The following is a 24,241-nucleotide window of genomic DNA, read 5'->3' on the forward strand; positions in this document are numbered from 1 at the left end:
AGCAGAACAGCAAGAATGGGTAATGAAGGGGGAAGAAAATCAGGCCACCGCTTTCCATTTCTGGTGTTTTTGCTGGCCCTGGGAATTCTTCCAAAATTCTGCTCCCAACTTTTTCTTACATCAAGACCTTTCCATGCTTTGTCGTGCATGGGGTGACCCCTGTGATCAGAAGACTGCATTTGCATCTGTTTAAAGTAAAGCCTTTTTTCCTAAAGCAACCAACAAAAAGAGCAGCTTTCCTTTTTCTAGTGAACATTTGACCTCAGCCTTCAATTTTGGGAGCTGGCAAGAATTGCTTTGGCTCCTATAGCTCAGGTATGCTATCAGGGGACGTTTCTGCAGTTCCAGTTTCTCCATTGTAATAATGTTTAGATTTGTAGGTCTGGTTTTTCATTCGTCTCCGATCTGGTGCATGTGTAACTCGGTACAGATTGTATTTTATGAGCTTTGACATTTTGAAAGTTGCCTGCTACTTTAAGTTGAATATAAATGTTTTGCTCCAGGCTAGCTAAAAAAAAAAAAAGAAAGCGGTTTAAGAACAGCAGGGTTTTCTTAGGGAAGCTTAAAATGAATGAGGTTTTTCCTACTGGGTTGGTTTGCTTGTTATTTGGTTTAACTTGCTTTCGAAAATCCATCTGTCTGTCCCTCTGGCAAACAGCCATTACTCGTTTGGTGTAGTTGCTTTCAGGATCTGCTTGGACCTTCTATGCCCTGGCAGTTTAACAGGGTCATACAAGTATTTCCTCTTAATGAAATCTGATGGGGAAAGGTTGAAGAGGAATTCAAAAAATGCTGTAAGGGCAGCTAAGGAGGATCTGACAGCAAGGTGTGTTAGCCAGGTGTGTGCTACGATGTAATGCTTCCAATTTGCTGCTTATTAGACAGGTTACACCCCTATTTCTGGCCAGCTGATGATGAGCTGTGACAGTTATTTTGTGCCATTTTTCCCGTTCCAGGGAAACACAGACTGCTGGTTGGATGCTAGCATCCTTCCAGGCCGGGGGTCAGCGTGAGAGATGGCTACTGAAAACTGTTTGTTCCTGTAATAATGCATTGTTCTTGCTCGACAGGATGTTTCGTCTTCGATTTCTTCCTGTCGCAGCAGGGCTGGCTGCTGTTTCGCGGCGTTACCACGGGGCAGCACATCACCCCAGGACCAGGCGTAGGCTCGTGGTGGCGGCTTTCATAGGGACGACTGCGGTGACAGCAAGCGCCAGGCTCCTTTGGCAGAGGTAATGTTTCTCTCCTTTCTCGCCTCAGGCCTCCTGCAGCTCTAGGTCCCATGGTAAGCGCCTGCAGATGGGCTTCAGATCCACAGGAGACTTTGTAAAGTGTTATTGCTGGTTCTGCGTCTGCTGCATGGAAGGAACAGGATGTGCTGCTGGTGACCCTCTGCGCAGCTTCTAGCTGTTCTGAGTGGTCAGAGAGATAAAACAAAGCTCAGGGCTGCAGAGTTTCCTTCTGTAGCCGTCTCCCACGCAGGCTGTTTGCCCTTGGTGGGGTCTGCTGCCAGGCTTCTTCCTGCATGGTGCTGCTGCCTGGGTCTGTGGTGCTGTGCAAACAAATCAGTTGACTCAGCCTAGCTGGGTGACAACGCAGTGCTTTCAGCTTCTGGCAGGGCTGCAAAGGGTGGTGTGCTGGGCCAGGGGATGCTACACTGCTTTTCTTTATATTCTGCTGGCTGCTTCACAAATAAAACAGCAAGGGGGAGCCGAAGGGGATGGTCCATCCTTCTCTGGTAAGGTAGCTGCAAATAAGACTCGTGGTTTTTAAAGGGCTGGAGTCGGTGTATCTGCTGACGAAGCTCAAAGCTTGGTTTCATAACTGCAAGGAGAACGGTGATCTCTGTGCCTGCCTGCGATGCCCCTCGCTGAACCCTGGGCCCATGCCACATCTGAAGTAAATCAAGGACTCTCTTCACCTGTCTCGAAACATGAAAGCAGCGTGGCACCGGCTGTGCCACTTGAATTCCTGGCTGCAATTAGAGCCTGCAAGTGAAGTCACTGCTGAAAACCCACCTCGTTTCATTCCAGGATTAGGTTGTTTGTTGGCTCTCTGTGAGCCTCTTTGGCTAGAAGGCTCTAGTTTTAATATAATGGGAAGAAGAAGGATGCTAATTGTTCTGTTACTAGAGTTGTCAACCGTGATGTTGCCTTTTAAGAGCTGCTTGGATCAAGGAGAATGCCGTGATCCAGCAGTGTCATTATGCCACGTTTTACAAGGCATCCACAGTTACGTAGTGCATCCTTATCTGCAGGACCTGAACGCGCAGCCGTGCAGCGTGGAGGCTGAATGCCTCTGTGGTGATGGCCAAGATAACGCCCTTTGCAGGCAGGGAATCGAGCAGGCTTTCTGCTTGGAACATCCTCTGCGTGATCATCAAGTAGGTAGGGCTACCTCAAGCTCTCCCAAAGACACCGAGGTGGTATCTCCCTCCTGCAGCAGGTTCACCCCTGCTTTGGGAAACAGCCGAGTTGTTACCTTGTACCAGGAGGACGGTGCTCCCTGCGGCAGAGCTGCTAGTAGTAAGCTGTGTGCTGGGGCCCACTGATCTGCAGGAGTGATTTTAGCTCCTGGAGTACTTGGCTGCTCCTCAGGCCCCTGGGAGCTGTGACCAGGCGCGACCTTGCGCAGGTGAGAGCGCCGATAAAATCGGATAAAGCAGGCAGGCAGCGTCTTTGCAGTGGTGTGGTCTGTGATCTCCCGAGTCCTGATCCATCTGCAGCAACTTACTCTGATTTTTTTCCTCTCTTTGCTCTCCTTTTTTATAAATCTGTAAAACACTGAACAGAACTGTACGGACTTTGAAGCTTTTCTTTGAGCTACCAAGTAAATCACAATGCCTGGAATTGCAGAATAGAAGCATGTCCAGGCACACGGTATTCATTTAAGTACTCGACATACAGCTGTTAAATGAGGAAGAACAAAACTGATGCCTGGCATGGAAAATAATTCCTACTGGAAAATAATGGAAAATAATTCCTACTGGCACCTGTAGGACTTCTCACCAGGCTTTCAAATAAGCATTTTAACGCTTTAAATAAATGGGAGATGAGAATCTCTACATTTTCTTTCTTTCACAATATAAATTGGGTGATCGCTAGAGATGAAGAATAAGCACAGGTGAATACAAAGCACTTAGAATGATGTCCGGGGATATGACAGTAAGGGGTAAGTATAATGAATTAGTTATAAAAGGCAAATACATAATACATCTCGCTGGGGCACAGGGATTAAATAAGCCAAATGTCAGTGAAAATGTTATTTATAAACTACGGAGCAAAACATGCATCCATCTGTTTGCGTGCCCATATTTACATTAACGAGGGATGATGATTTATTAAATGCTAATTGCTATGTAAAAGGGGGGCAGGTTAGGGAGGATCTTTGTGCAACCAGGTCGGTTGGTGCAGTTAGTCTGCTACGCAGAGGTGACGTTGGTTTTCCTTCGGGTAGTTAAGCAACTGTGCTTTTGTTGTGAAACCTCGCCCTTGCAGCACAGCCACAGCCTCCCGAGGGCTTTCCCAGGCGTTTCCTAAGCGTGGCTCACCACGAGGTAACGTCCCTCTGATGGTAGGTGACACTAATGAGGAATGCGTGCTTGCTAGTACTCTGCGTGGCCTGAGATGGTCCCTTACTGGAGCCGGGGTGCTCCTTGCCCTTTGAGTGAGGAAGGTAGTAAGTGGTGCTCCTCTGCAGGCCATCAGGGAATTTTCTTTAGGATGACACTTGTGGGATGTCTTCCTCTTTTTGCTTTCCTTTATTCTTTTTCTGAGCTAAGGCATTAGACATAGGCTAAATGAGGGAACAACTGAGAATCTTACGCGTCTTGGACTAGGTAATTAGGAGGTAACGCAGTACTAGAGAAGAGCAGTAATGCAAGAAAGATGCTCTCTGACTTGGTCTTTTTGCTCCTCTGCGTGGAGCAGCGTGTCGGTGCCCTAACACTGCCCTGCGGGAAGCAGCACTGTGACTGATCAGTACTGAAAGAAGCCACAACTTCCTGCTTCAAAACATTTCTTGTACTTCTGGGGGTGAGGAACCTTGCAGAAAGGGATTAATAAGGCGGTGCCTGTACCTGAACTTGCCGTGCTATGAAGACAGATGGGTCTCTTCAGGTGGTTCTTACGAAAATCACGTGCAGCCGGAAACCCGTGTGTCAGATTAATCGCGCAGGATATGCTTTGAGCATCGTCAGAAGCAAATGGTGGGCTAGGCAGGCCCACACAGGTAGAAGCGAAGGGTGAAAAAGACAGACACAACCCCCAGCAGCTGGGTGACGTGAGACAGAGACTTGTGTGCCCTCCTGGCTTGGTGGGATCTTCACGTTGGATATGTGTCAGCCCAGGCACACGGCGTGCAGTGTTCTGCGCAGCCGTCTGCTGCTGGCGTGGGGCTTGCTGTCCTCCAGGAGCTCTTGCTGCCTGCTTTCCATGGTAAACATCTCGCCTAAGCATCAATACGAGCGGCCAGCGCTGCTCGGCTGTGGCGAAGCATCCTCCAGCAGTGCAAATAACTACGCTTGGAAGACTAATGAAGTTTACCCTTTCTAAGCAATAACTTAGACCCAAAGGATTGCCAATTGGCAACAGAAGCAATTAAGCATCTGGGCATTAGTATAATGAACTGAATTAATGGGAATAAATCTTGGTGCAGTCATTGGCTAATCTGAGGAAGGCATTAATGTATGGGAGCTACTGAGCCTTACAGTTTGCAGCACGCTGCGTGTTTATAAGAAGATCTTAGTGGTACTCTTGTCAAACTTGTATCTTCTGTTGCAAGGTCCAAATACCCGTTTGGTGTCATTAAACGGCCACAGATCTTCCTCTCACGAGCCATGCTGACTGTGTTGGTGGACATCTGCAGGTGCTTAGATGGGGATCTCGGTGCTGAAGCTTGTCACTGCAATCAGCCCGGTATCGAGTGACAGGAGCGAGTGAAGGGGGTGCAGAGGGATCTCTGCAAGCGGTGCTACCAGTGCCGTTCCTGACTGACTGGAAGTATTTAGCTGGGCTTTCTTTCTTACCCTTCTCCAAATAAATTGGTGGTGAGGGTAAGACACCTGCGTTGCCCTGGAACGTCAGCAATGAGATCCTTTGCTTACCAGTGTGTTCATTTAAGGCATCCCCCTGGTTTTATTCCATGCTCTTCTGGTTCTTTCCCCCATCCTGTGCATAAGTTGAAGCAACCAAGTGCGAGTTACCTGCCTCCCAGCTGTGAAGGTATATCCTCACGCTGCCATAAGCTCTTGTTTTTCAGGTTCCACTCCTTGTTGGCAAGTTGAGCTGTTTTGGTGCTGGCTGGAATAGGTTGAGAATTCATTTAATCTTCACCACTTCTTCCTCCACCCTGTTCTCTTTGAGTTATCCCACCTCAATTCTCCAGTTGTTTCCTGGAAGTCGCTGTGCAGGGGATACCCGTTCACAGTTTTTGTCTTCCTCGCATGGGTTTTGTCTTGATACTTCTGGAATTAATTTTGAAGCTTAGATCAGCCCTTAGCAAACTGCTTAAGAATGCATTGCTTTTTTTCCAGCAGAGCTGTGGGGACTTTAGGATGATTTGCTTAGAATACATTTTTAATGGCAGAATTGCTGGAAATAAGTGACGTCAGCTGAAACTGACTTCTATTGTTCTAGTAAAACCATGGATGCCACAACTCATAGTCAAGGGGAGAGAGACCTGGTTTATAGCTGTAGCTGTATCAGGTGCTGCTCGACATGATGCAGGAGAGATTTACATTTTGAGCTCTGCTCCATTTTTTAATTCTCACTGTGAGAGGTGGCAGCATTAAGGGACTATCCTTGGGACTGCTGTGCTGAGGATTTTCCTCTCGGGCTCGAAGACACGTTGATCCATGAGCGGTGTGCTGAAAGAGCACTGTGTCCTTCCTGGTGGCTTTTGGCTTCGTATTATTTTTACCCATGAGTATCAGGGGAAAGGAAAGAATCTGGTGCTGGGGAATGAGCCAAAGGCAAAACTGGAGGCAATTAGGAAAACATCTGAACTGCTCCGCGGGGAGTGACCTCAGCTGAACCGCGAAGCTTGGAGCACAGGTATTGTCCTGAACACACAGCCGGGGAGTTGGCTCAGGGCACGAGCACGTTCACAGCACCTTATTTAAATCTTGCATAGCAAACCAGCTCTGGGCTTTGTGCAGAGAAGCCTGCTGGCAGTGCAGGAAGCTTCTTCCCAAACCGCCCTGGGACTTTGCTTCTCCTACAGGACCGTGCTTTGAATCCTGTCGCATAACATGATAGGCACTGTTGGAACCCAAGGTCATTACTGGCACACGAAATCGCGCTTTGCAATCTTTTTTAAACAATATGGGTGCCCTCTGGTGGCCGCCTTCCACCTGCTGCCCACCCCCCTTTAGACTGAAGACCTGGAGATGCCTGCTCACCGCGGGGAGGAAGCAAGAAAAGCTGGGGCTGGGCATATTGCTCAGGAATGGAGGCTTTAGAAGAGAAGTCAGGCCAACCTTGGGTTTTGTTACTTATTTATTTTTTACTTTGGCAAACTTGTACAGCTTCAGCTGCCTCCTGCAGTTGGCTGCGGCTGAGACTTGCTGGTAAAAGCTATAAGCTCTTTATTGGGTGTCTAGCCCACATACAGGATGGTGTTGCTGCTGCTCTTGGGGCCAGCTGAAGGGAACGAAAGGCTTGTGAGGCCGAGGAGGCTGCATCTGATGTGACACAGCCCATCTGCTTCCAGCCTGCTGCAGCGGTTTGGGATTTGCGAGAGGTGCTGCCTGGGAAGGCAGTAATGCTATTAAGGACTCTACAAAGATTTGTGCTGCAGCAGAAGGGTTTAATTGTTATTAATAGAGACGTAGTGGGGAGTTGCTCCCTCCTTGACTTGCAGTTGAAGTCGCTGCGACTTTGGTCTGGGGAGCATGCGGCCAAATTACCTGCAGGACGCAACTGAACGTGTCACGAGCTGGGGAGCAAATAGGGGCGCCAGATGTGGCCTTCCAGATGTGGCAACTGCACGGCCTGAAAGCTGGTAGCCCCGTCTGTCCGAGCTCCTGTGGTCTTCCCCTGCTGTCTGCTTTCAGCTAAGAGCGAGAGAATGAAGCAACCTGAAGGGGTCTTGTTTTCCCCAGCAGGAGATCTCGTGGCCCTCATCCCTTTTCCAGTAAGTCGGTGCATCCTGCAGTTAATTATGACCACCCAGATTCTTGAAGCATTGTTCCTTTTTTCCCCACGGATTTGCTTGAGCTTGTCTTCATTTCGTTTCACATAGCGATGTGAAACGATCGTAGCCCTCGGGCACCACCACTTCCCTGAGCTCTATGCTTGCTCCGTGTTCTCGTGTCCTCCTCGATGGATCGAGCCGCGCGGTCAGGTAGGCAGAGGCTGTGCTGGGTGCCTGTTTTACCTGGCCATGACGCGGCAGCACGCGCTGGGCTCCGTGCGTGTGGATCAGCTCACCGACTTCTTCTTGCTCCCTGGGGCTGCACCAGTTGTTGGCGCAGCAGACCCAGAAGCGGCGGTGACAGATGCTGCCGTACCTCTTCAGCGAGCGGCTTGGTGCACAGGTGTTGATGAGAATTCAGGTTCTGAATTGCTACCTGGGTGCTGTGGGGCCAGCCTTGCTTAAGACGTCTTCACGATGCTTAATTAGTAATACAGGCTCGTTAAGCTTGATGGAAAACAATGTGCTTTAGTTCAATCAGCTTTTGTTGACGTTTCACATCGTTATAGCAACCTGGCTTGTCTGCCTTCAGAGAAACTCTGCTGTCAAGGAGCTCCGAGTAAATAAACACCGAAAGCTTCCTGAGCTGCGCTGCGATGTGTGCAGTGTGCCTGCTAAACCAATGCTGCGTCCCTGCAAGCGAGCCTCGTGGCTGCTGAAGGTGAAAAGACGCGTACCGCACGCAGCTTCCCCGCCTGCCGCGTCTGCTAGCTCTGCTTGGACTGGGGCTTGTCGCTCCCCTGCTTCATGGCAAGGACCCTACTCGGTGCTGATTTCTAGAAAGCATTGAGGGCAGAGAATCTGAACGTTAGGGAGATTGTTAATTGCCTGCACTGTGACAAAGGCTCTGCGGCGTTCCTGGCTCAGTGTAAGCCCGTGCCTACTTGCAGCCATTTCTTTGCTTTTTATTGGGTTGGAGCTCGCCAGCTTGTCCCTCCAGCAGGAGTGTAGGCTATGATGAATTTACTTCATCTGCATTTGGTAGCCCGTGAGAAGTAAGCTCTCTGATTCTGGGAGGAAAAAAAAAAAAGCTAGATATTTGCTTTTCCTGCCCTGCTAAATATTTAATTTGTGGCCTTTGACAGGGTAAGATTTAGAAGAAAAAAAGATGCTGAGGAGGCTGATCAGCGACCTGGGAGGGGCTGCGCTGGTGCTGAAAAGGAGCAGTGTTTAATATTGGGACTTTATCCTCTAGGTCATTAAGAAAAGGTGGCTTACGGCCAGGAATTTGGCCTTGTCAGGGCTTGGGAGAAGCTCAGCCACTCGTTGATGATCAAACGCTTGTATCTGGATTCCCAGTTTGTAATTGTTTGGCTATGTCATGTTGATTTTTGTTGCTCTGCTTTATTAATCACAGTATCACTTAGTAGCAGGAGGAATGCCATATGGGAACTTGCATTTATGGCTTGAATGTTACTGTGATTAGCAAGAACGCTGGTAACCTCATCCAGAAATGACATTTATTAATTATTATTTAGCATAAGACTTGTTTTCCGGATGCCCTTGTCACTAAATTCTTCTTTACCCTCCTTTAATTAAGTCTAGCAGGCCTGTCGTCCCACCTGTAGCCCTGTTAACTTGGTGTTATCAATACCTGGAAAGAGGGAGGGGATTACTGAACGTCAGCAGCAGTCAGGCAGCCAACTTCTGTTAGACCTGAGCTCCATATTTTCGCTAAAGATTTTAGCAGTGACTAAAAGTGAGGGAGAAAAATACGTGTCTGTAGTGTTGCTGTGTGATATGGTTAAGTGGAGAGAGCCGCTGGGACCTCTCTGGAGATCAGGATGTACAGAATATGAGCCATTACATTTCCGAGCGAACGCTTCCTTTGTTTATATAGCTGTCACTTCCAATAACCCAGCAAACCGTCTCCCTTTATTATGCACTCCTTGTTGCTTTTGATAGCTCTGGCAATAAAAGGCCCGTGTTCTCCTGGTCGTTGCTTCCCGCTTGGGTTTCTGTGTCCCTTACCGGTCCCATATGGTATCTAGCTTGGAGTGTATATGGAGCGCAGCCTCCCTGTGTCTTTTGTTTCCCTGTTTCTACAGGGGCTGCTTTTTCATGAAAACAGTTTTTTTTTTTCCACTTGTATCTTTTTGTAGTCTTGGCATCCTCTCACCCTTGGGTATGAGCTTTGAATATCCAGAAAACCAGCCTCAGCAGCTGCCGGTTGTCATTCCGAGTCTCACTTCTCTCTTCATCTGGCACAGTTTGAGCTGTAAAAGCCAGGTTTGTGCAAGCCTCGAGCGTGCTGCTTTGTGTTTACTGAGGGCACCCGGAAAACGTTGCAGAACTGGAGTTGTCCTCCCTTACTTTCCCTCCTAAATTATTGTTTTCCTCAGAAGCGAAGACTGGTGACTGAAGGGTGCCGAGCTTGCTGTCTTCAGGGAGGGCCAGGGACGGAGAATGGGACACCAGCGCTGATCGTGCTGAGCCCACGCGGTCGCCCCAGCTCGTGCTGCTTGCTGGCTCTGCCAGCCTCGCAGCTTTACAGAGTTATCTTGCCTTGCTGGACCACGTTGCACCATCTGCATGCCCAGGAGCAAACAGGAGGGGAGTTGCAGCAGCGACTGAAAGCTGTCACTCTTGGGGAAAAAACCTTCCAAGCCTGTCAGCCTCTGAAGTACAGCTTGGATTAAGGGAATTTCAAGTGAGCAGCATGCCTGGGAGGTGAGGAGAGCAGGCTGGGCTTGATTCGCTCTGCGTGCCAGGTGGAGCCGAGTTGCAGCCCTGCGCATCGCTCAGCGGCAGCCTGGGGGCAGCTGCCCGTGTCCCACTTGGGGAGCTCCCTTTGGAAACCTCAGCAGTGTTTTGTGGCTTAAGAACTAAGAACCAACGTGAGGTCATTTGCCAAGCAAGCCTTTTGCAAAGCAGTTATTTTCCTCTGCAGGTTGGCAGGACGAGCTCTCGAAGGAGCAGTGATATCCTGTGTGAGCCGAGTTAGCCGGTAAGACCGACCTAAAATGGTTCAGGTCTGCTTTCTTCAGAGCAGTCCCCTTCCAAGCGGCTTGGGGCAGAGGTGTCCTCATGTCCTGTCCTGTCTTGCTGCGCCTGCGTGCTGGTACCAGTGCCTAAACTGGGCTGCGGCGGAGGGGAGTGGGAGGGAGCGTGAGGAATCAGCTAGCTGGCTGCCAAGGCAGGGCTGGGTGCCTCCTGCCTGCTCCTGCCAGGCAGCTGTCTCACCTATTTTTAGCATTTTGGTGATGGAGAGAGCTGTGATGGAATAAATCCTCCCCAGCAGCTGATTTCAGTGCTTCCGTGTCCTCACGTTAATCAGTGTGTGTCTACACAGGCTTCTCCCTCTTCCCCTTGGGTACAAGTCTCTTCCCTCGTGTCCTGAAGCAAATCTGCTTCACGTCGTGTCCTCACCAGTCCAAGCTAAGTCCTGCGGCAGCTGTTCTATGGAGATTGCGCTCATCTCAGCTTCCTCTTCTCCAGCTTTCTCACAGCAAGCTGACCTAAGGAGGTCAGCGTTTCCTCACAGCGTGTTCTGGACCCCTCACCAGCTGCTCAGGACCCTGAACTAGCTGTTCAGGACCCTTAACCAGCCCTCCAGCCCTGCTCTCTGTTGTTTTTTGTTTTTTTTTTTTTTCTGGCTGGTGCAGCTTTTCCTTGAAGGCACCTTCAGTGTTTTCTGCGGGACGTTCGTGCTGCTGGCTGGGTGGAAGGAAGGCCGTGCACATCTCGCAGTTCATGCTGCTGGTTCCTCATGTTCTGGGCCCGCTTTGGGCTGCGGCTAGTAACCAGAGCTGTCTCCTCCATCTAGTTTTTCTTCTTAGTCTCTGGCATCTGTCTGAATTTGGGTGTGCTTTCCTTACAGTTCTGGCCACGAACTCTCTGTGCGAGCTTGTATCAGGGCCAAGTTCTGCGAGAGTTCAGGAAGGAAGGGTGCAAGGTAGTAAAAAGTTCTGTCAGAGGGACAGAGTCCTCAAAAACCGGGCTGTGGGCCTTCATTTTAGGTTAATATCCGACTGATGGTGGTTGAGCTGAGGGTGACACAGCTCCTTGCTTAGTCTCCCTGTCCTTGGAGGATGCATAATTGCGCATCTTGTCTCCAAAGCAAACAAAGCTTTCTCTCTTGCATTTCAATATGAAAGACTGAAGCTTTACGTGGCTTTAAACCTGCCTTGGATGTCTCCGGAAGAGATGTTTACATGCACGGGGCACTGCAGCTCCAGTGTACAGCAGAACACAGCTGTCAGGATTCCTCTCTCCTGCTTTTCGTTCGATGGCAAGGTCTTAGATGACTCCTGGATGGCCAAGTTCTCAATAATTCCCCGTTTCCTTCTCAGAATAAATAGCATCGGGTAGTTAAGGACTTTGCTGCTGCCTCTGGGATTAGAATAACTAAGCGCTGTTATCTCTGGCACAAAGCTTTGTTATTTTAGCACACTGTTCTGCTTCTCTCTCGAAGGAAAATACTTCAACGGGGGAGATTGTGGCTTCTTTAATTAGTAAAATCGTAGAGTATTTAGCCAGACCCTGGTGTGAGTCCCAGGATCCTCCGTGGACGCGTGTCCTGTGGTTGCACGTGTCTGGTGCTCTCAAGGAACAGTTTGCAAAGTGAGGAGCGAGCACGGAGCAGTCAGCTGTGGAGGTAAGAGGCTTTTTTTGGCGAGGATCAATGCAGTCTTAGGAGCCATTGTTGGCTCTCTCCAAGGATTAAAAGAAGAGAGTTGGAAGGAGATGGGAACTAATCTTTGCCTTCAGCTCGGGTCAGTATGGAGGAAAAACCCGAGGAGACCAGAAGGTTTGAGGCATGGCAGCTTGGATCCAGGGCAGGTGTTCTTCATGGAGAGAGGCTAGCAGCTTACCTTGGCACGCAGTGAAGTGAGTCCTTATTGTTTTCCTCTCCCTTTTGCCTAAAAGCCTCGGGGCTTTTAGGCATACCAGCCTCGGGGAGGGAGCAGGGCTGGAAAACCCTTCTCCCCGAAAAGGGACGTGGAGATCTTCGCTTGCGGATGGCGGTGCAGCAGGGTGTGTTAGAGCCGCAGGGCTCTTCCAGCCGTGCCGGCGGCTGCACCCAAAGCCTCGATGGACGTTGCAGGGGATGGAAGCCAAGAACTTAAACAGGGGGTGATTGTGCAGGTGTAACACACGAAGTTGTACGGGGAGAGCAGATCCTTCCGTGGTTAATTCAGCGAGGAGTTTGGAGTTTGGCCTGGAGGTGAGGAATAACATACGGTTTAAAGCCTTGCTTGTGAAGGAGGCTCTGGATTCTGCTTTTATTCTCACCTCTTGTTTTGCTTGTGTGGTGGGAAGGTGTTCCATCTGCAGAGGAGAGTTAATTACCTGGATAAACTAAAGGGGGTGAAAAAAGCCAATTGTATTCACCAGGCCTGTGTCATCACAGTAGCCAGCGGGCTTGACAGCATGAGGAATTGAAGGAACGCATAGGATTTGCTGAAAACGTTTGGTTTTGAAGTTTGATCTGTCCCTTCCCTGGTTTGCTGACTGTCAGCCAAGCACTGCAGGAGCAAATCTTCACCGAGACGGCTGTTCTCCAGCATGTTTGATACAGGGCAGCGCGGTTGTGTAGCCAGGCAACCTTTTCTACTGCTTTTCTGTCCCCAGGACCTTTTCCCAAGAGATTCTCGTGGGGCTGCTTAGGGCTGGTGCCTCCCCTACAGCAGGGCTTTCCCTGTCAGTGCCGCTGTGTTAGCCTCTGCTGGCAACGGCTTCCTCGAGCAAACCGCAGTCAGCCCAAACCGCAGCTCAGCGTGGACGTGCCAGTGTTGGTTAAACTTCCAGGGAAGGCTTCAGGAGAAGTGCCAGCATGGACTTCGTGCTCCAAGTGACGGATCAGCTGCCTGGCTCTTCTGGGGCGTTGATTTCTTTTCTTCAGGGCGCTCACAGAGGGCCCGGGCTTGGATCCTGTAGAAAGAAGGTGACCCTGAAGAAAGGCAGGTGGTTCGGGATGTGAGAGTGTAACTGCTCCTGACGAAGCAGGGCGTGCAGTCGCTTAGCTGCTCTCTGCACATCGTCAAGCTGCTGCTCAGCTCGAACCAAATCTGGTTCGCTGGAAGTCACGGGGATGGTGTTTTGCTATCAATCAGTCTTAAGGAAATCTTTTGGCAAATGAAGACTCGGGAGCTGTTCAGAAAGGAAAGGATGGCACGTTCCGAAGTACGCTCTGTGGTAGCTTATTCTAGAAAGCTTTGTTTGCCGTCGGTGCAGGGGAAGGGTGAGACTCTTAGCCCTGAGCAGTTAATCCTGTAGTCGTGGACTGGTGGTGAGTTGCCAGGTGCTGGGAAGGAGCGAGTCCCGTTTATCTCGGTCACGTGTAAGTGAAGTGAAGGAGCACCAGCCCCTGTTTCTTCTTGGAACAGGGCGTGCTGAGATTGCTGGGGAGAACCACACGGATTTCTGCTTCAGTTTTGCACACCGCGTCGGTGTTTTCCAGGCACTGGTAGGCTGAAACCTGCACGTCCTTTTGCAGGCTTCCAGGAGCTTGTTTAGCTTCTGGCTTTCTCTGAAGGCGGCTTTTCTGAATGAAGTCCCATGTTGACTTTGTGTTGTAAACAACCAAGTTCGTAGCTGAGGGAGTACAAAGCATCAGCCCTCTTCTGGGGGGCTGAGCAGCGTGAGCCCTGTAACGCTCTGATGAGCCCGGAATAAATCACCAGGAATGCAAAAGTGAAGGCACCTTAGCTGAAATCAGAGGCAAGCCAGGATGATTGCCTGAGCTGTCAGAGTCCTTTAGCAAGCGAAATAATTTGTCAGGTAGCTCTGTGACGTGTTAGCATATCCTTGGAGATGGCAATTTCTCTGCTGGTGATGCCTGAGCTCTGTCTGCTCACCAACTGCCTTACAATAAGACGTGGGAAAGCCGTGGCGTTGTGTGGCTTATGGGTTGATCGTGCTTTTAATTGAACCACCCCCCTGCCAATGGGTTATTCTGCGAGGGGCTCAGACAGAGCAGCTTCAAGTTTTGGCTTAGGCTGTGGGTGGTTGCTCTTCAGACACAAAAACCTTCAGCAGCAAGGGCTCCTTTGCTCTGCCTTTCTGAGGTGGAACGCTTCTCTGTCATTTTTATATAGGTCTTTTTTGGGGAAAAGGGGAATTGAAAGCTAGAGGAAGTACTGAATCCCCTTCCCAATATCTCCTTCTCTGTCATTTCTGGGAGAGGGTACAGTAGAGAGAATTGCTCAAACTTCCTTGGACAGAGAAAAGTTGCTGTGGTTATTAGGCCGGCTTTCAGTGTGCACGGGGGAAATCTGATCCGAGTGGGGAAATGCACTCAATAACCCAGGGAGATGGCTTTTTTTGTTCTTTTTCTCTGTACTCATCCACGCTGAACTGTAACAGGATTCATTCAGGGGGAGCCGGGCATGTTTCTGTAGCTTTATCACCCCCTCAGCTTCCTAAAGCGGTGTTTTCTCTTTGCTTGTCACAGAGCCTATGCAGAAGAGTCATCCTCCGTGAAACACGACACGAGGACAGAGCCCAGCGAGAAGGCGAAGCACCCTGAGGAGGAGGAGAGCAGTGGCGATGAGGGTGGAAAGGCCGTCGCCTCGGGCAGCGAGGAGGCTCAGGCAGAGGGCAAGAAGAAGAAACGTTCGGGCTTCAGGGACCGCAAGGTGCGGAACTTGGTGGTGTTACACCTGCAGCCGCTGCACTGCAGTGAGCGAAGGGAGAAAACGTGCACAGCATCTTATTCGTGCTTGGTGCAGCCTGTGGGGAGCCTGGCTTGTGGCCTGCAGCTGCCTTTATTTTCTGTGGGTCCTGGGTATTTTGGGAAGCTGCTTTCTTGGCGTGATGCCTGGAGCTCCTTTGGGTCAAACCCTGCCTTTTAGGGAAACACAGCGCACACATCCCCTGAGGTGGGACCACCTGCAGTTGAAATGCCCACCTCTCTCTCTACCAGTCCGTCCACGTGTAGGTGTTCACAGGCGACCAGGCAGCGTGTGTAGGAAGGAAGCAGAGGATAAGCGTGGAAGGGAGGGTTCTCCAAAATGGCTGCTTCAATTTTTCCTTTTGTTACTCCACGTAACCACAGCTGTTGAAATACATGCCCATTTAACTTTCCTGCCAGGCATGTTTTCAAGAGGAGAGAAGCCTGAGTAATGAGTTGTACCATCACCTTGTGACCTGTGTTCACTCTTGGGTGATCCCGAGAGCTTTGTGCTCTTCGGAAGTGCCCGACGACTCGTTTGGTACTATCTGTTATCGCTGCTATTACGAGATGTACGATTTGGCCTGATGGAGAGTCCTGTAACAGAGTTGGCAGGCCACAGTATTTTATTTTTTAAACCTGTCTGGACGTTGGTTTTATTGGGCTGTGCTTGATTTAATACCTCTGCAGTGCCAGAGAGGAGAACCGGAGTACGTGCTCTTCCCAGTTCTTTTTCTGTACGGTTTGCTCCTGATGATTATTCTTAAGACCGTATCCTGGAGGCTGCATCTCGTTCTGTGTTAAATTGTGGATTGTTGTCGGGTGGCTTAACGGCTTTGCATGAAAAATAACTGTCTTGTTTGAAGTTGCTGAATCACATCCTGTTCTTAGATCATACAAGTTTCATTGTCTGGGGCTACCAACTTTCCCTGTTGGGACATTCTGGTGGCAGCCCAGTGAGTTATGTTGCACGTTATGACACTAAGAATTCACAATTGTCCAGGGAATGTGGGTTCTCAGCTTCTCATAATTTCCTTGGCAAAGGGGTGTCAGGCAGTCTGACAGCTTCAGCAAAGCTTTGACTCTTGCCAGAAGTAGACTGTGGGCTTTTTTCCAGTGTCGATGGGTGGAGGCAGGCTGCAAAGAGCAAAGATACGATCCGCCCTCCTGCACGCTTCTATTTTTCAAAAAGAGCACTTGTTCATATTGTGAGCATAATGACGGATTCGTCTTACGTGGCTGCTTGCTGTCGCTGGGGAAGCCAGGGAACATTTGTTTGCAAGCAAGGACTCTTACTCCAGTGGTTAGGAGACGTGCCTACGCTGACCAGCTCTTTCCTTCCCATACTAGGCGGGGAGGAATGTGGCCGTGCTTTCCAAATAAGACACGAGCCAGGCGTGGAGGGTCCCTTCCAGTCCCTACATGACTTGGGAGCGGCACTTTCTGTGGGAAGAACACAGATTAAAACAAATCTCTCCATCTTTTTCAAATAGAAGCCCGTCTCTCTCCAGCCCTAAGACCAAATGTGCCTTCTCTGAACCAGCTGCTGGTCTTGCTTTTGCTTCATCTAACGCAGGATATGAGCCAGGTGCTGAGCTCTGGGTTTGAGCGGATCCGTTGCGGGGTGGTGTTTGATCAGCAGCTGCCCTGGTGACTCAGCCCAGGAGGTATGTTTGCTCTGAGGCAGAGCAAGGTGTGCCCTGGCTCCTGACTCCAAATCAGGGCTGCTCGCAGGGTGTGCTGCTTCCCCTGCCGTTCATGCGTGTCACCTAGGGAATTCCCAGCTCTTCTCTGTTACCAAAAAAAGGGAAAAACCACAGCAAAACCCCTTCCAGGTCTTCCTGTTACTGCAAATAGCGTGGGGTTTTCCTTGAGGAGAAACGTTTTCAATGAAGCTTAATTTTAACGCTTGTTTGTTACCCTGGTGTTGCTTTTAATGCAGTTGATCGGCGGTGAGGCAATAAATCCGCTGTGACGTTGCTATTTTGGGCGGTGATTCAGCGAAGAGGAAGCCGAAACACAAATCACTGGGTGTCTGCAGGAGCTGGTGCTGGGCGGTGCACGGACGAGGCCAGGGCACGTGTTGAGACGCCTGCTTGTATAGGTTCTGTCTGCACAGGGCAGGAAAAAGGTGAAGTGCTTTTATAACTTGGAGGCTAATGAGCAGGAATACACGGCGTGAGCGGGCTGATTTATTACTGTGCTAAAAGAATTTGCATCCTTTATCAAGATGCGGTTGAACAGCGACTGCTGGACCCTGCAGCTATGCTGCCTCAGGAGTCTGAATTCTGCCGAGACTTTGTTTTGCTGCGCACACCAGTAGGCATCCCAGTGCAAACGAATCCTAATTAATCGACCCTCTCAGCGTGCCCACGGTGTGCAGTGAAGCCGGACAGCCCGAGATCCCGTTCTCTTGTACCGTCAGGGAGGCGGTGCTCCGGCAGTGAGTTCAGGTGCTAATTAGAGCTTTATTTTTCATGTCTGCATGGGATTTTTTTTCCTTTTAACCCAAGGCTCAGCATCAAGACGACTGCAGCGGCGCCACACAACAGTGGCATCAGCTTTGTGTAGCAAAAGGGCTTACTTGCTCAGCTTCCCTCCCCAGCAGGTGCTCTGTAACAGCTGCCATAATAATCATAAAATAAATGCGTGCTTGGCCAGGGAAGTGGCGTGGAGTATTCTGTAGGCAAGAGGGTTGCGGAGGAGGGCTGTCCAGGGTGGTTTTATCGAGGTTGTTTAGAATTAGACTCAAAGCCTTCCAAACGGGGGTGTGCTTAGCACTGGGTCTTAAACAGGCCAGCTGGTAGCGCTCGGCGAGCCCCAGCCATCCCTGTCACAGCTGCCCTTGTGTTCAGCCCGGTGCTGAAGTCAGAGGGGTCGGTCGTGGTGTGATTGCTAATTTGGGCCGGTTAGGAAGATGATGATAGCAAAAATGAGGTAATTGTGAGTTCAGCTGCGGGCAAAAGGAAGACGGATCGCTGCGTTTGCTCATCTCCCTGGGAAGTTTGGGAAAGTGTGATTTCAGTTGCGGTGAGAGCAGCCTGCTAGATGCTGAACAGGTGGTTTAGATCTGGCTCCTTTTCTCCAGACGGAATTACTCAAGCTGCTGCTTCACCATTGCTGTTGTGAGCCACCTCGTGCTGCCTGTATTCCCTGCAGCCGGGGTGAGAGAACTGGCCCGAGAAGGGGGAAACTGCTGGGCTTTGTGCCGTTAGTGGGACAGGGACGAGTGCAGAGCCCGTCTCCCAAAACCAAGAGCGGCACCTGAGTAGCAACAAGATCTTAAAGCAGAGGCAGAGCAGAGATCAGTCGTGGATGCCAAGTCAAGTGGGATAAAATGCAGCGTGCTTTTGCTGCCAGCAATACCAAGGGTAACGCTTCTGCTGCAAGAGCTGAGTTGTTGAGCAAGAGTGGTGCAACCCGTGTGCTCAATGAAAGCACTTGCTTGTGCCTCGCAGGGAATTATTCCTCAGGCTTGGAAAATCGGGAGGAATGCAAAGTCTCAGGCAAACAGGAGAGCGGGCTGCATGGGAAGGGCGTCGCGGGTGGAGGGAGCTGCCAGCCGTGGTCTGCCGTGCCCGCTCCTGGTTCTGCCCTTGGTTTTGGTTGTCCTCCTGCGAGGCAGGAGCACTTGGCTGCGTTCTGGCTGATCAACTTGGGCGCGGTTTCACTATCTGGCTATCTGGCAACTTAGCGATAAGACAAGTGGTCTTCGTTCAGCCCCCGTATCTTGCAGGACCTTGTGAACCGAGGCAATAAAAACGGGATTAGGTTTGTAGGTGCAAAGGCTGGGAACAGAAGGAACAGGTGACCAAAAGGTTGTGTGGAAAAAAGAAGACAAGAGGAAAGAGGGAGCTGGTGTAGGGGTTGATGCAAGGGTATTTCCGTGGTCCTGATGGGCTTCATTATGAAAAAAAAGAAGCTGTGGTGATGTTAGGAGGAGTGGGGAGAATGCATGAGATGATGCCAAGGCCATATCAGTACCTCTACGGCTGCAGGTGGGACCTTCTGACTCGTCCCCCGGCCACAGGCTGCCGGAGAGCGGAGCTGCACCACGTGCTGGGAGGAAGGCTCTGCGTTCCCTGGAGGGATTAGAAGCCTCATTTTGTCCTAGAAATATGAAAAATGAGAGAGGGTGTTTTCTCCCCAATAAACAGCAGGGTGGAGAAGTTGTTTGGGGTAAAGGACAAGGCTGAAACAGGACCAAAGGAGTAAATTATTTCCAGATGCCTTGGCAGCACCCTTGATCCTGCCTGGTCTCTTCCAGCTGATAGTTGTTGGGTTTTTTTGTTGTTTTATTTTGTGGCTCTTGGCCAGGAGCACTGAAAGCTTCAAGTACAAGATGGACTGTTAAACAGGGTGGGTAATAACGCAGAAATAACAAAAGTCGGCTGCTCTACCACGTAATGAAGTGCAGGGCTTTGTGCCTTTTTCTCCCTAGGTCGTGATTTTGATTACAAAAGCTTTGTTCTCTGATTAATCCTCATCATATGTTTGAGGGAAAATAGTTGGAGGTGCAAAATCGCTGCTGGCAGAGGTAGCAAATGGCAAATTAGCGTGGGGAAGGCTGGCTAACAAATACTTCTGCAGAGTTTTGCCAAGGTGATAGGAAAGAGGACAGAAGAGGCTTGATGACCGAGCAACCAGCTGTGGCTCCCAGTAATTTTTTCCAAGGCCCAGCTTGAAAGGGAGGTACTTGCCCGTCCCTGAGGATAGGGATTTTTGACCCTTCCAGCATGATTTGTGTTGCTGCTGCCCCCAACCTCCTTGCAACAGGGCAAAACCTTCACAGACTGCTGGAGGCTGCTAGTTCAGATGTCTGGGGTGGAACTGTGCACATCTCATGCTGGCTACGTTTTAATTCCCAGGTGATGGAGTATGAGAACAGGATCAGAGCCTACTCCACGCCAGACAAAATCTTCCGATACTTCGCCACTTTGAAAGTGATAAATGAGCACGGCGAATCTGAGGTTTTCATGACGCCGCAGGATTTCGTGAGATCGATAACACCTAATGAAAAACAACCAGAAAGTAAGTGATGTATGTGCGTGCTGATTGCAGAAACTAACCCAGCAAAGGGGAGCAAGCTCTGCAGTCTCTGCTTACCTGCTCCTCAAATTTCCCATCGGTTACGTTGTTGAGTATCATCTGTCTCTGTATATTGACACACAAACGGGGGGTTGCTCTCCGATTAGTGCCTGAGGTGCTGCCACAATAAAGAAGTGGTGTTCTCAAGCCATGCTTTATGCCAGCGGGGTGAAGTGCAAGAGGACAAGGGGGGTGCAACGAGCAGAGGAGGAAGGCAGAAGGCTACCGACCTACGAGCCACGCTCATCCCTTCAGCAGAGCCTGCAATGTGTCCGTGCAGGCTTGTAAGTGGTTGTCTTGCAGTGCTGCCTAATAATGGCAATGGTTCAGGTTTGTACGCGTCGCTCTGCGTTCTTGGGAGTTCTGAACCCAGGAGTGCTAGGGCTGAGAAAGCTGCCTTGCATATTTAATAAAGATTACTTTCAATTGAAACACAGTAAGAACTGTTCCTAAAGCTACAAAGGGAAAAGGAGGAATAAAGGAGTACGGGTAGCTTCGTATGCCCAGCTGAGCTGTGATGCTGCTGGCTGGGGTGAGCCTCATCTCTGCCTGCTTCAAATTCCCTGCTGTCTGTGCCGTCCTGGTACCTGGATGGGCCTGGGAGGCAACAGGCTGGAGAGCAGACGCCGCTTTTCTAGTCTGAAAAACTGTCGCGAGCGTTTGGGAGGCTGGGTTTCGCAGGGTGGTGGGTTTCGCAGGGTGGTGGGAGGGCTTTGCATGTCTTCTCTTTTGGAGGAGACTTGTATTTTAGATGAGGTGTAGGGAACTGGATTTCTTAGTCTCCCACAAAGTATCTCAAAGAAGGAAGCAGGTTTTGTCAAATTAAAGCTCCTCTTCTCTCTGCAGGCATTAATGAGGAACCTCAACCCCCAGATGTCCACTTTCTGAGAGTGGGGTTTATAATACAAGCCAGGAAACTGTTTGATGTCTTGTGACAGCAGCTGAATAAATTCTGTGTACGCTTGTGCTTAGAAAACAACCATGTGAAGTGTGCGTGCGGGAGGGAAGGGAGAAAAATCCCACATTACCTTAGTGTTAAAGTGTGCTGGTGCATTGATATTAATGTCTTCAAGTCCTGAAAATGGCAGTAGTTCTTCGTATTAATTCCTTGGTTTCACCTTCAGCGATGGAGTGGCTCGAGCAATGAACAGAAGACAATGTTCAGAGATGCTGAAGAGGCGTTACTGTTTTATACATCTGAAGCTCTTTGAGGTAGTCCTTGCAGTAGCTCCTGGTTGAGTGTGAGGCTTCCCATGTAAGCTGTTGTTTTTGTCAGCCTGCTTAAAAATAGAAACCATCCCTTGCTTAATTTTAAGCCATTTGACTCTCCTCTACTTCTACCATGTAACACGTGCACTTGGTGCTTTTCAAAGTGTGCACAGGGAACGTGGAAGAATGCCCAGCAACGTCTACTTTGGTGACAAGCAAAGGTGAATAATCTCAGTCCTACAAGCAGCTGACTTTCCCCCATAACTATTATTCAGGCTAGGTGAGCTGCTTAAATGGCCCTGTGAAGCCCGTCACGGCCTTTAAGTGCCTGCAGAAGCTACCAGTCAGTGCCACAAAGCAGCCTATAAGGGAAATTACCTTCGTGATGGATGGAATCACTTGGAAAGTGGAGTGAGATGGGAAGTAGTGGGCCTTGGCTGGATGTAGGCAGCGACACAGCTTGGTGGCTTGAAAATCCGACCACCGTTACTGTTGTGGATTTGCCTGCAGACAAAACTAGCTTGTTTTTTCCTTATAAGCCCTATAGATCATGCCAATCTTGGTAAGTGATTTTTAAACACGTAATGAACTCAAAAGAATAAAACGTTTAGTGCTACAGTAAAGTCAAACCAGCTGTAACCTTGTTCCCAAATGTTTTTAAAGCTGGTAGTAAAAGATAGGTTTGGCTTTAAAACTAGAAATCACATTAAGACAAAGACTGCTACCTGCTGGCTGATTTATTTTTGTACTTAGCATCCGTTTTGTACTTTTGACTCATTGGAAAATCTGGATCATAGGTTATTGAGGAAGTGCTGGGGCTGCTTTCTCCCTTAGTCACGACTCGGGTGTGCCCTCCGCTGGGGCTGGAGCATCCTGCCTTTATCTCAGGGCACTCCTTGGAAATCTCCGTCAGGTGGTGGCACGGCCAGCTGTAATCACAGGTTAACGCTCAAACTGAAATACTGACTCCTCTGCAGCCCTGCTGACCCCAGGGTTTTCTGCGAGAGGTATCACGTAGTGTTTTCCTGCAGTGGATCTTCAGCACGGGTTCATCTGTTCCTAATCAGCTCAGGTTTAAAGGACTCACAACGCACAAGCTGCCAGTGTGGAATAACAGGGGGCATCTGCGAGCCTGCTGCACTTAGTTTAAAACTGCTGATCTACAGAGAGGCCTTACACCTGACAAAGTTCTACAGGTTGTGCATGAGAAAGTTTGATTTCTTGTCAATTCAGTGTCAATGTGATTTTAGACTCTTCTGTTCGTTTGGGGAAAATGAGTGCTGACTCAGTAGCTCGCATAGGTTGCTTTCTCTTAACAGTTCAGTAAAACTTTCTGCCCTGGCTTTGGCTTCCCGTTTGCTCACAAGCAAGCACAGAAGCCGTGCTTGACACGCTCCTGCCCAGCTGGGAAGTGTCTGCCAGAACAGGCCCAAGAAGAATGGCATCTGACTGGGAAGCTGCTTGAAGAAGAGTTGTTGTTGTGCTGTCTGTGAAGTCCAAGCACCGCTGAAGTGGGGGCAGTGATAGCTGCCCCCTGCAGTCCTGTCTTTTTCCTCCCACCTTCTCTTCTACCCGGGAGGTGGCTTGGCTCCCAGGCTGCGTGAGCATCCTGCCTGGTGCTTGCTCCAGCCAGTACCAGGAGTTTTTGGTCTTTGTGAGAAGGATTAAAAGAAAAAAAAAAAAGGCTTTGTGTTTTGCAGCAGCACGCTGTAACAAAGAGATGCTACACCCAAACTGGTGCTGTTCATCCATCCTTGTTAACGTCCCGAGTTAGCCCAAACCCTGGTGTATACATCTCTGTAGAGTGCAATCTGTGACAAATACGTAGGTTTACGTAACAAAGTAGGTTAAAAAATAATAATTTGACTTCGGCTTCATGCAATAGCTCCTCAGGTATAGTACCACTGCAGTACGTAGTCACCTTATGAAATGCCTGGTGCTGGACTTCAAAAAAATAACACAAAAAAACCTTCTAATTTTGCTTGGCACATGGCAAAAATCTCGTGCTTCAGCGTGGGTACATAGGGCAGGATGGAGCTCTAGGGCCTGAACTGGAAGAAATTCTCTGAAATTCCACACAGAGCAAGGGGAAAGGTGTTACTCGGACTGTGTAGCCTAATCCCAGGTTTTTAAACGGTTTGTTTTTCCTACCTGGGCTTAAAGAACAGCTGAACACAAGGTGGCTTCTCAGTTGCCCCAGTGCTGAGTGGTTGTTGCTGTGGGTCAGGTTCCTAACACAGGGACCTGATGTTGTATGGAAGGAGCAGTCGTGAGCTGTGGTGAGTGCTCACCCCCTCTTGTGGCGAGGGGAAGGCCTCCCTGGGCTGGCACAAAGCCCTAAATGCGTGCAACTAGGATCTCTAAGCCTCAGAAGGAATCTAGGAGCCCTGAATTTGCCCTCTGGCTTGTTGCTGGAGACTTAGGTCTGTGTTTTCCTCCGGTACTGGAGAGGTCTGCAGGGGAAGGATGCGAGCGCGAGGTGACTCGGTGGCTGCCTCCGGAGCAGGAGGGTGAACAGGTGAGTGCAGGGGCTGCCCAGGGGCTGCCAGTGACAGACACAGCACCAGGGGGTGGAGGTCTCTGCGATCTCCGCTACAAACTGTTGCTCCTTGGCTTCCTCAGAGGGCTGCGAAGCTGGCCAGCGATGCCAGGAACGTGTTTGTTCATTGTAGCAGCTTTCACGTCAGTCTGGAGCCGAGCTTGGGGAGCTCCGTTGTCTATGCTGTCCCTCTTTGGAAGCCGAGCAATGTCTCTCATTTCCCTCAACATCATTCACACTCAGCTGTGGTGGTTATTTGTCTGGGTTTTGATTCCTGCCGGGGCGCTTGGCTCCTGGCAGCCCTTTGCAAGAGCGGCGTGCTTGTTTTTGCTGCAGAAATACCCTTCTTAGGCCAGGATCGTCTCTGAGCCCTCGTACTCCTACGAAACACAAAGCTGGCTTCTAGCTTTGGATGGGAAAACTCAGTCCAGCGTTTTCTCCTTCCCTAACGAAGCATGTTGTATGTGCACGGCTGGCAGGCTCCTTGGTCCTTAATTGGCCCTCTTGCTTATCCCCTTGCAAGAAAAAGTCTGTGCCCAAATAACCAGGGGGAAAGGAAAAGCACTCGCGTAAACGTTACCCAAGCAATGTGGAAA

General features: G+C 49.9%; 1 protein-coding gene across 5 annotated transcripts in view; it reads left to right on the forward strand.

Annotated features, from left to right (window-relative positions):
• MICU1 (mitochondrial calcium uptake 1) overlaps positions 1 to 24,241 on the forward strand; it is a 71,995-nt gene that overhangs the window by 10,498 nt on the left and 37,256 nt on the right. For all 5 annotated transcript variants that reach the window (XM_035329585.1, XM_035329584.1, XM_035329586.1 and 2 more), the window contains exons 3-5: positions 1,071 to 1,232; positions 14,591 to 14,774; positions 19,678 to 19,840. In XM_035329585.1, the coding sequence (XP_035185476.1) occupies positions 1,072 to 1,232; positions 14,591 to 14,774; positions 19,678 to 19,840 (508 nt within the window). In that variant the 5' untranslated portion in view covers position 1,071. The remainder of the gene's footprint in view (positions 1 to 1,070; positions 1,233 to 14,590; positions 14,775 to 19,677; positions 19,841 to 24,241) is intronic.

The sequence above is a fragment of the Oxyura jamaicensis genome, chromosome 6 (genome assembly GCF_011077185.1).
Source record: "Oxyura jamaicensis isolate SHBP4307 breed ruddy duck chromosome 6, BPBGC_Ojam_1.0, whole genome shotgun sequence".
Taxonomy (NCBI): Eukaryota; Metazoa; Chordata; class Aves; order Anseriformes; family Anatidae; genus Oxyura; species Oxyura jamaicensis.